This window comes from Bombus flavifrons, chromosome 3 (assembly GCF_040668555.2).
Source record: "Bombus flavifrons isolate JBK064 chromosome 3, iyBomFlav1_principal, whole genome shotgun sequence".
In the NCBI taxonomy this organism is placed as follows: domain Eukaryota; kingdom Metazoa; phylum Arthropoda; class Insecta; order Hymenoptera; family Apidae; genus Bombus; species Bombus flavifrons.
The window spans coordinates 14915163-14927611 of record NC_138444.1 but is presented as its reverse complement, the minus strand read 5'-3'; the positions used below and the strand labels follow the sequence as shown (position 1 = coordinate 14927611).

General features: G+C 35.7%; 1 protein-coding gene across 2 annotated transcripts in view; it reads right to left on the bottom strand.

Moving 5' to 3' along the window:
• Positions 1–432: 432 nt before the first annotated feature.
• The window catches only part of LOC138177818 (tRNA dimethylallyltransferase), a 116569-nt gene continuing 104552 nt past the window's right edge, over positions 433–12449 (bottom strand). For both annotated transcript variants that reach the window (XM_069109023.1, XM_069109022.1), the window contains exons 6-9: positions 1966–2062; positions 1122–1235; positions 811–996; positions 433–729 (exon numbers count right to left, since the gene is read on the bottom strand). In XM_069109023.1, coding sequence (XP_068965124.1) covers positions 562–729; positions 811–996; positions 1122–1235; positions 1966–2062 — 565 coding nt within the window. In that variant the 3' untranslated portion in view covers positions 433–561. The remainder of the gene's footprint in view (positions 730–810; positions 997–1121; positions 1236–1965; positions 2063–12449) is intronic.

Here is a 12449-nt window from a genome sequence, read left to right as displayed (position 1 = left end):
CAAAATAGGCGTTTCAAGAATATTAAATATTGCCGAAATTATTCATACGATTACTAAAAGCATGTGTTGCCGTCTATACAGATTTACTTGAAACTATATAACGTACATATATCGATTCTAAAAAAATTAGGGTTCTTTCTTACCGATTGAAAGTCCCGGTAAGAAACTTCTCGAGAAAATAAATAAAATACGTAATTTTAAAAACTAGTCGTTGTAAGTCATAAACAAATCCTAATATATAGAATTGAAGCATTTAAACACTAATATTAATAAGAATTTATTATAACATTTACCACCAGATGATATTACCGATTCACAACACAGTAGTCAACATCAGTCAATAACAGAAGACGAGGAAATCTTACTTATCGGAAGAAGATAACCAGTTCCCTACGTTACCTTATAAAATATTTGCTTACACGATGAAAGACCAACACGAATTAAATCATATTTTAAGCACTTTTATATACAATACAAAATACGCGCATGAAATATAGCTATTTTTTTGCATATATGTCACAAAGTAAAATCATAGCACACGAAATGCTATATTAAACTTTATCATCCACTTTCTTCGATCATTTGTTCTATTAATTCTTCTTTTTCTTCCAATTTTTCGAACTTTTTTAGTTCCTCCAATTTCCTTTTCCTTTTCAAAGTTCTTTCGTGTTTTGTACTTCCCATATGAGTGTTCCACTGGTGAAGTCCAATAAATATCCTGTCGCAGATCTGTCAAGAAAAAATTGTTTGCAATCCAAGAATAACCATATATCGACGATCGATGATTAAAAATATAAGAAAAATTTTTACTCTGCAATAATGTCTTTCCTCGTTGCTGCTGTCGGTAAATTTTTCGTTCTCCACCGTCTCGTTCAGAGGCTTCTGTATAGGTTTCTCCCCTCTAAACACAGCTTCGATTATTGCCACAGCTGGTTCGTACACACAACTGTTCCACTGATCCAGATTAGTGCAATCTAATGTATAAATTGGCGGTACCTGCAATCGTTTAATTAAACAGAATTCAAAAATTCCGTCAAACTTAATAAATATGTTACAATACATAAATACATAAAGAACGTTATATTGTCTTTAAGTAAGATATTTATACAGTTGAATCATACCTGTCTATCACTGCGACGAAGTAAACGATTTCGGATCCATTTTTCTTGCCTCCTCGCGTACCTTTTCGTAACCATTTTTAGGTCATCGATACCCTTTTGTAGTAATTCCTGTCCCTTTAAATAAAACATTCCTCTCTAAACATCGATATAACATGACTCGTGGAAATATAATATAAATTTTATATCAGCTCTCTATTAATCTTTCCCATTCAAACAACCGATGCGTCAGATCCAAAAAGAAACTGTCATCATCGTCGTACATCTTCCCAATTTCTTCGTCTTCCAAACGATATCGGTAATAATAACAAGAGAAAACAGTTTAAAAAAGCTCTTCGAACATCGCTCTACTGCTCTTCGATCATTCGCAACTGTTCTTCCACAACTCACGCCACTAATCTCGCAACTTCAAACGCATATGGTAAGGTAGGATTATTCGACTCGAGCTAAGTAATTTGTCTTGCAATTCGCCAATTCGTCATACTCCTACTGTCGTCCTCAATGGGACTGTTCTATCTAGTACTTTGTCATTTTTCAACATATGCAACGATCCTACCTTACTACGTGTATATGTACATCAAAAGTCTGTCGAAAGACTCACGCGCAAAAACACTCAAAGGAAGACGATGAAATGTAAAAAAAGAAAGAGAGAATGGATGCTCCACTCTTGGAACCGCAACATCCATCCAACAAGAACATCGAGCATCCCCTTAAAGGCCTCTCCCTTCGATTCCATTTCTCTCTTTCTTCCTTTCTCTAAAAGATATAAAACGTCTGGTTCGTGTAACAACGACGCGCAGCCACGACGAAGAACGTGACGACGTTGCAGTTCGCCGCTCCTGCTTACCTTTTTCTCTTGCTTCTCATCCTCAGGCAACAAGAGGTAAGCGTGAAACTCCTTGAAGCCGATGCTCTGAAAGATGCCCTTCGTGTAATCGGCTGACCTGGAATGTAAACATTCGCCGAATCGTGTCTGCTCTCGCACAACCTCTCTCTCCGCTTCTTTCGCTTCGATTCCATTCTCCGGGAGCTTCTCCGTGTCTCACCTGTGCGTTTATGCCTCATTTTCCCCTTACTTTTCTCTTTTATTGTTAATTAACACTTGGTGACCAGTGAGCTCGCAGATCGTTCGATAAGCATCGTTCTGGTTAAATTACGATCTTCGTCGGTCGCGCGTGCGCGAGTTAAGATACGCTTTTTACCGAAGGTTTTTGCAGTTTCCATAATTTCAACGAATTAAGCATACCTTACAAGATATAGATATACAATTTCAACTTCGAATGAAATCGCGTATCCTAATAAATCTCGGCAGCGTTTAGCGTCTAACGTTGTCAGTGGATTCCGGGTATGAACCGTATCAAACAGGGAAGAAATTCCCAGACGTTTCGCCAACTTTGCAGTTAGAGTTTCATAGTAAGGTTCGAAGGACGCGCTGATACCGTTGCGCGTCTGGAAAAATACTTTTAGCCGTTTAATAGTGTCCGATCTAATAAACCAGGTTGCGAAAGCATCAAGAACTCTCATTAGCAGTATCTACGCAATTTTATCTACGTAATTTCTATAAAATAAAATGATTATCATTACCATTGTCTCAATCGTTGATATATCGAGCGTCACGTGAGTTCTTTATACACTTTGCCCTGGGAATCGCAACAGATGCAAACGCCGTAACACTTAATTTTTCTAAAATATTATATTATATTTGCACACTCGTTTCTCTGACAATATTATCTAAATTATTCACATCGTTGAAGATTTTCTAAGCCATGAAATTAATAAAAAAAATTAATAAAAGGTCTAAGGAAACATAGGTCACCGATGACCACCGTGGCAGTCAGCCACGCGTTAATTAGTAACATCATCGTTTCAAATTGTTAATATCGAATTGTTATTTTCGAAAGACATTTGCGGAGGCCTTGGTTCCATCGTCTTTAAATGTCGTCTGACAAGCACGTTCTCGGGTCAGGTTCTCGAGTGGCGATCGTGTCTCGGTTAGCGAGAGACTGCATTTTGCGGGCTAGCGGTCTTATCATGGGTGGATACTGTGGATAGCGATAGCGGGCGAGGCGAGGCCTAGCTTACGTGGCGGGAAAAGTCGAAGCCGTGGCCACGGTTCACTTGCTGGCACACGTGTCAATGCCAAATATGTGGCTGCGAGTAGTGCAAGTAGAAATCAGAATCTAACGGTGATGTGGGTGTGCATGTGCACGCGCACGTATTACGTGAATGGTGTTATGGGTATCAGCAGACACCCGACAGATTACGACAGAAACTTCATTTCAAACATCTTATTTCTGATTAAGAACGATCGAGAATAGATTTAGCTACGATTTAGGCTTTACGTAACAGCAAATTTTCAATCTCAAGTGGATTGTGTCGCTTATGTGGCTGACTAGGATGATCTACATCACTTGGATCGCTTTCGATCGACCGCTTTGTAGTCGTAGTTTGTTGAGAAATTAACAATCGTTTTCCAATTGATTGACGACATTATTCAATTTTAGTTGAAGTATATCGAACGTTAAGAACGTAGAGTTACCGATTTATATGGAGTAGCGTTTTATTTGCTACACGAGTCGCTCAGAAATCATAATAATTAACTGTATATATTGACAAATATATAGAGAGAAAAGCAACGATTTTTATAAACGTTATCTGTTTTAATTCATCTTGGAAATTAGGATTGTTCGTGTCGTTTCGTTTGAATATAACATTTAGGGAGTTAACGATGTAAGGATATATTGTTCTTTTCCATTTTTATTACATACGTTTCAGCATCGACTGCTAAAGTCACTTGCCGGGTATATCGCTGTTTCGTCATCAATATTTAACAGACAGTCCACGAAATTTGTATTTTTAGACGACCATCGGGAAGCACATTAACATCATTTTTTATTACGATAGCACACAATGTGTCGAAATGCGTCGAAAATACGACACATCGTCGCCTTCTTTGACACTAGAAATACGGAACTATTGTACATTACAAACGAAAATTAATGATTCCATTAGATAACTAAGATGAAAAGTTAATATTTTCTCAAAAGTCATTTTTCTTCGAAACTCTCGATGTCAGTTATATTTTTGCCCGCTATACAGAAACACCTAACTACTCTTTCTAAAATTCTATAATAACCTTCCATTATACACGCACTTTATACTTTTCGCTTCGCACTTCTATAACTTATTTTATAATTTATTTGCAAGAAAATATTAGTCAGATATATATATCTCCATTTCCAAAATAAATGAATGAAATGAACTATTTCCAACTGAATAAAGAGATAATACTTGGACATAGCAATTAGAAGTATCGTATATAGAAAATACCGATCTGATAATTAATCAAATTAAAATAATATAATGCTGATCAAATTTTGTTCACAGTGGTTAAAATGATCTAACGATATAATTATATTTGAGCTAATTAAAACGAAACAGACGAAAGAATATAAAACAAAGATTATAATTCACGAATAAAAAAGAACATGCATATATTTGTTGATTAGGAACTGGCTTTTTAATATACAATTCGAATTTATAGCGTGCTGATTCCATAAAATGACGATAAGTGCTATGTCTTGCCATTAAGATACCATTAATTTGTACGTCTTGATAAAATTCACATATCATTATTGAAAATGAATAAAGTATTCAGATACTTATGAGTAGTCATTGATAATTAAAACTTTGAGGTCACGTTTCCTCGATGTTCTTAAAATTTTTTTGTCGATCCAAAATTAATGCCGTACGTATCGATAACAATTGTCGTTTCTTTGATAAATCTTGCTAAAACAGCAACTTTGAAAATAATAGAATCTTACTATCTTTGAAATTCCAGGCATCTATGAAACGCGAAGCGATACCAAACTTTTAGTCAGCGACGTGTATTTACACGCACAGACATACAATGAACTTTTTTCTCGTACAAACTTCCGTCCAACCTTTTTGAAGTATCCCGTATAGAAATGTTTCATACATAAGCTTTTTGCGAAATCCTTTCGAAACGCCCCCTGTACAAACATTCCTCGTATAAAAAATTTTTGCCCATCTATCTTTTCGAAACATACTGTATCGTAAAACTACACGGTGGTCGGTATCTTTCGCCAGGCATCGTAAATCTGTTCAAATTAATGCAAATTGACTAACCCTACGATATTTCGATACTTAATACATCAACTTAACAGACCGTTTTAGATCCCTGTTAAATGTATTTGCAGAGAGCTCGTTAACGTCTTTTTTTCGTTTCTTGCCCCACCGTATCAAAGATCACGCTAATTTTCCACGATACCGAAATGCACGTGTCTCGCCGATTGCCGTTCTTAACCAGCGCGACACCGTTTTATCTAAAAATTTCACATTTATCGTTTTCGAGAGAATCGTTATTAACGAACCGATAATATCGATAACATTGATATTCGCGTTAGATACATGGTCCAAAATTAATCAGAGATGCGCCAACATTCTTGCATCGGTTCGCGATAATTCCGGTGCCAATAGCAGGTGTGTAGCGATAATGACAACAGCCACGTACGGTGATAGTAGTGGCAAAAGTAATTAAGATAACGACGAGTGACAGTAATCATTATCACGAATACATAAATGCTTTGAACTATTTTTGCTACTCGTTGCCAGGCAGACGTATCATTTACTTTTACACGCACCCGAGGTTATCAGGTTCGGAAGAGATACATAATATACGCTACCAGTTGATAAGTATTTAGACACCTGGTGTAATTTCACCAATTTTATATTCCTCATACAATGACTATTAATATTCCGATACCATAAAGATGCCTCTATATATTTGTTGACGATAATGCTATTGAATTAACTGCTTCTTAATATATTTGAACACTTCTTGTAGTTGGCAGGAAAATAGATGTTATTCGTTTAATTTACATAGCATAATAAGCGATGAATTCAATAATGGTCAAATTTACAATCGCAAGTGAATTCGGACAATGAGCAATTTACATTAATTTTATATACGAGATACGTGTATAACATGTATATAAATTTATATTAATAAGAATATTAATAGGAGTCACTGGATGGAAACGATCTTTAAATAGAAATTATGCTTTCATGAGCTCTTCTAAATGTTTCTAAATATTCGCTTTAGTACGCTATTAATATTGGATATTATCTCACAATGTGATTAGCGAAAGTTGATAAGCTGAGAATATTCAACATGTTGCGTATACGACAAGGTATATTTCTTTCTCTTGTCAAACTCTACCGACTGGATAGAAATTGTCAGTCGATTAATGGCTACAGATTTGGTCGGGAAATTTTTTACATCGATGCTAATGAACTTTATACGTGTCATTTCACACTATTTCGTAATGCATATCGTTTTGCAACTCTGTTACATTTTGTGTAACCGTATAACATCGATGTTATATCCTCTAATATCCCACAGTTACAATATGCAAAGTATTTTTAAATTTTTATATTCGAGTAATTGAAAATTTGTAATTTTGAATATTTTAGAACTCGGAAGTTCGGAAGTTAGAATATCTGAAAGCTTTAAAATCTTAAAGTTTGAAGTTCAAATATTTAAAGATTTGGAACTTTGAAATATTAAAAATTTAGAAAACTTACACCCAAGTTATTTAACTTGTAAGAGTAACTTATTAAATAAATCTCAATGTTCGTTAAACGTTCTCCAACGCTTCCTAGAAATATTAAAAACCGATAAAACACGAGTTTATAAAAACCATGATAACATCAAGAAATTATAAGACAGTGATCGATTCATGGAACATGATAACAACACGTTTCGAGAAACACGTGAAAAGAAAGAAGGTCAAATGTTGCTCGGGAGCTGGTTATTTTCCGGTTTTTCCATGATTTGCAATGAATGGAATTTGCAAGAAACTGACTTGATTGATCATGAAAATTCCGAACTCATCGCGGGATCCTCCATTCTTCGCGTGTCATGCATTATCAATATCTTATCGCGATTAACAGAATCATAATTAACGAATCCATTCATAATGAGCGAGAGATTTTTAATTTGCATATAAATACGAGTTACGTGGCATTGAGGAATAATTGAACGATCGGATTCGCGAGAAATATTGTAACGCTATAGGTATTCTAGACTTATTTCCTCGTATATGGAAAACAGCGAATACAACGAAATAGGAGTTTTAAGAATGCATCGAGGAAAAGATATAGTATATAATTTTAAATACTCAAACACACGGTATAAATAGATATGTATTTCGTATCGTAATTTAATATTACCGATACAGATATCAACAATAATTTTTCTTAGTTAAATAAACGTTCTATGAAAAAGTTTCCTAAGGAAATCCAAAATTCTAAGCCGATTTTTTTTTTCAAACTCTTGAATTCCATGCGATGCGATGAGATCTGTCAATCTAATTCTACAAAAAAAGTATCTATCAAAAAGAAAAAAGAAAGAAAATATTCATGAAGCTATCTCTAAATTAAACGACCTTTTTATGCTATTTTTAACCGTGTCAAAAAACCATCTGTGCTTATACACATTTCAATGAAAGAACAAACTGTATAAACACCGGTGCAATTACCACAACATCCAAATGAAGCATTTATTCGAGCATCTGATATTGAGGATAGAACCAACAAAATTCGACAAAGATTAGCATATGAATAAAACAATGAACAGATCAGGGGATCGAAAATTTAATAACATACATGGTTTATTTAGCGTCATGAAAGTTTCGTGTAATTAACCGATCTCGTCGCTCCCGTATCGGTACACTGTATTAATCACACCTGCCTTCTGAAACTTTGATGTTTCAGGCAGTGACGTCACATCCGGCAGAAGCCGAGCAGGCAAAGCCGGTGAACAGGAGCATTTGCATAATACGAGACATGCTACTTGCAGAAACCGTGAAAGAAGGTTATAAGACATGGAGAAAAAGAAGAGCCGATAATTGTACGAGATATAATCATCGTGAAAATATTTTGACGTGGGCTTATTTCTTCGTTACACGTAGCGAAATATAATGAACTTGTTCCTTGTTACGCGCGTAAAATTATTGTCAAGCGCGTGGGCCATGAAGAAATTTATAGCACGTGACTTTTACACGATATCATTACTGTTTCCCCTCTCTTTTCTTCATTCTTATTTAAATATTATTTTCAATATATATTTAAATATATATGTAGGATAATAAAACATTTTTATCAACCTTCGAAATATTCTGCGCACGATTGTCTTCTCTTTTCTCTCTTTTATAAATCATATGAATTTTACATGATAATATTACAGTGTTCTCTCTTCTTCGCTATTTAAATGTTAAAATATTTTCATTACTCGTCAGAATACTCTACAACTTGAACTCTTTTTGTAGATGACTAGAATTTTTAATGTTAACAATGTCGTAACAGAAGACTGATCAATTGTGTATTATACCAGGATAATCCGATATTTTTATTTGATACATCTCCATTCATAATTGTCGGTCTTCGTCATAAACATCTGTTGGTCTCGTGCAGAGCCTTTAACCCCAGAACTCTTAATCTCGTTCAAAATTCGCGATGCTTGACCTGGGTTACTAGAAGAATAATCGTGCACCGCTGAAAATTTAAATCGAATATCAAATATAAAAACTGTAATTTCTACTAAATCTTCTTTTATCTAGTCCTACCCTGCGGACTAGAAAAGAAAAAAGAAAAAAGTTTCCATCCCTTGTATCGTACGTTAAACCAATTTGCGGCTTGGAGGACGCTAAATTTCTCGTAGACTGTTCTGATAGTCCAGTTAACAAATTAAAAAATATCGTTCCATCTTATAAGATTATGGTGTTCATCTTTGAAAGCTTGTTTCACCTACAAACGTACGTAGCTTTCCCTTATCAACTATCGAAAAACAATCATTTTCATCCCTTGTATCATATATCTACGTAAACTAAAGCTCATGCTACCTAGAAGACGCTAACCTTCTCGTAGACTGCTCTGGTAGTCCCGTTCCCATGAACTCCTTCCAGACGTCAATGTAATTCAGTCGGAACCCCCTGACTGGCTGCAGGTTGCGTACCGCGCATTGCACGTGCCGTAGCGAAGCCGACTGCAAATTGGCCTGACGGCGTAATTTGCATAGCTGCTGGTGCAGCGGCGCGATGCGCCGTTCACTCAGGCGATCCGCACGCATGTATACGATAGCGAGCGGCGATAATTAACGATAATTGTCAGCGAAAGGAATTAAAGCGTCGCGTCGAACGACCGGAAAGTCAGGGATTTTGTCGGTTGATGGGACGCGACGGGCAAACACGGATCAGAATGGGGGAAAAGGGGACGCGAAAGGGGTAAGCGTTCGCTGGGGAAATGGTGTACGTAATAAAGAGGGCGCTGAAACAGAAAGAGGAGGAGATAATTCAACAAGAAGGGTGTGTGCGTGGAAAAGTGGGTAATGAAAGGCTGGCAAAAGGGTGAGAATGAAAGAGGTGAGTGCAAAGGAAGAAGGTGTGTTAATGTGTCATAGAGGGAAAAAGAGAGAGAGAGAGAGAGAGATTAAATGAGGGTGAATGCGAACGAGAAGAAAGGATAGAGAAAAAAGAAGAGTTGCGTGTGTATAAGGGTGGGAAGAAATTGTCCTCTTTGGAGCAGGAAGTGGAAAATCCATTAGCACCGGCAAATTAACTGGTGAATTTCCTCGGTTCTATAAAAACTGTGCCGCCAAAATGATACGAACGAAAAATATTAATTTTTTGACGAGAACTCGCGAGATAATTGAATCTCATTTGCACTGCGCTTGAACGTCACATCGTTGCGAATACGGAATTTCGCGTTGTTTATAAACGACAGTTACGCGTTTTGTCGTTGTACACAGTCTCAACAAGGATTCAATTTACAACATTCTCAACAAGTCATCAAATTCCACGAGAATCAGGTAGCAGACATAAAACGCTTCGCTTATCGTCGCCTCTGTTTGCCTCTTTTACACGAATGCAAGGTCCAGTGGTGACGCTGTCAAGATTTATTTTTTAATCATTTGCGATGTTTGGCACGCGTCGTTTCATGTACAATGAATCTACCCGTTAAGAGAACAAGGGAATATCTATAATTTTTTATGTAAAATGGCATACGATCTTTTTCTGTTTTTTTTTTCTTTTTTTTTAATAAATTTAATATTTACCGGAAAGATTTTATTTTTCCATGATTAAAGAGTTATAAAAAATAGTATTTTTGTAAAGATAATGTTTAAAAAGATATATGACTTAAAAATAGAAGTCGAAGAACGAAAATTTACCGAATACATTCATGAATATCGGTAGCAAAAGTCAAGGTGTTGAACTAGTATGTTTTACTAATAACATATAGAAACAATGGAATTATACTTTGACTCAGTACAAGCACACATATTAAATTTCAGAATAACGTAGCTTTCTTTCTATTTAGAATTGTATTCTTGAATCCAATAAACTCGTAGACAAATAATACCATTCTAAAATACTAGCAGATTTGAATTTAGCACGAAAACTATAACTACTTCCCAATCCTTGAACTCGTGCTCAGCTTATGTAATGCTTACAATTTTAATTCTAATCGTATAATAGTACTACGCTTTAAATAAACATCAGAGGAACGAAACGTTGTTTTCCTCCATATAGTGTTAAAATACAGCTGATATTTGTGACATTTTATCGAATTCTTTGCATTCCCTGTGTCAGTGTCACTCGATAACCAGAAGGTGGATAATTCTGCATACGCAAATACTTTTCAGGTGAAACGTATTAAATTATGTTGTACCTTCTTAACCAGTATCTCTTCTCGACTTTTTTCTCTCGCTGAATATTATGATGAGTAGTACACTTTGAATATTTCGTATGCTTTAGCGTATTGTGTGCAGTTTTGTATCTTTAAATTTCCCAAAAATGCATAAACTTTCGCAATCTGATCATAAGCGTTAGCGTACGCAAATAGAAGCTTGTGTCTCTTATGTTACAAGCTAGTATTACAAATACTCAATTCAATTTCGAATATACGTGTACACAACGTTACCCTGGAATCATGCAAGCGTGCGCAACGTTTCATTCCAACGAGGCAATTTTTCAGCGAGGCCGTAATTTAGAAGCGACTCAAGGTGATCCTGTTACGTTGCTGAACCCGTGCAATGTTCTATCCGCGGCGAACACAATCGGTCGACGAGAAATTCATTTCACCTGGATAAGTAACGGTGGAAAAATGGCATCGACAGCGGGTATGAAGCATTTCCAATCTCTGGCTGTCCTTTCCGCCGGATCACAGGCAAAACGACCGCGGCTAGAGAACCGTTAGCAAGAGAGAAAACGCGAATCGTGATAAGCTAGTGTATCGATTCGATTTAAGCATTACGCCAGCAGCAGTACACTATGGAAAAAGTACATCGCCGATAAACGGTTCGAGAAACCAGGTTTATTGTTTTTATTCACCTCGCCTATACCGCTTATCCATTTTGCGCCCTTCGTCGTTACGAATACCGATACGAAGTCGAGGAATACGATTATGCCTCCTAGAGGCTAGTTGCTGCAATGCTCATTATCTCTTTGAACTACATCCGTGGTGAATTTCTATTGGATTTTGAGAATTCTTAGATGTAATTGAAAACTCGTCTCAACGCTATAAATATTAGAATTTTCTTTCCTTAGCGTTCAATGTTCCCAACTTTTAAATTTGAGAACACATTAATAAAGAATTTTTGTCGAATATTTGAAATCCCTTAATGCAATAAAATAGTTGTCTTAACTCTATCGATATTAAAATTCGTTTCAGCATTCACTTTTTAACTCTATAATTCGTCGAGGATTTCTACTAGATTTTCTGGAATTGTTAGATGCGATTGAAAATTGTTGATTTTAATTTTAGCGTTATAAATGCCAGATTCCTCTTTTAATTTACAATGCTACAGACATAATTCTTGATTTCCAATTCATTTTAGCAAATTTTCTAAAAAAGCTAGATGACTCGTGCCGCTACATTAATTTTATCGCTACTATCTTTCCACAAAAGAAGAGTAAATATAAAAATATAAATTACATGTCTTGAATTTGCATCATATAATTCTAAATATCAACTAGAAAGTCTACTATATTTTGTAAATGATGTAGAATGCTAAAAATGTGCATAGAGTTCAAGTGATAAATGATATAAAAACAAGACTAACAGAAATGCATTTTTTGTTCATCGCCTGCTATTTAGTTTCTCTAATTTTTTAATATTAGAAGCATTCAAAGAAGTTTCTGAATAATTAACGTATCAATTAACGTCGTTCAATGCTAGTTCTAATGAACGAAATCTGCAAAAGAGGGACACGCTAACAGAACTATCAAATTAACGATAAACGAATAAAGA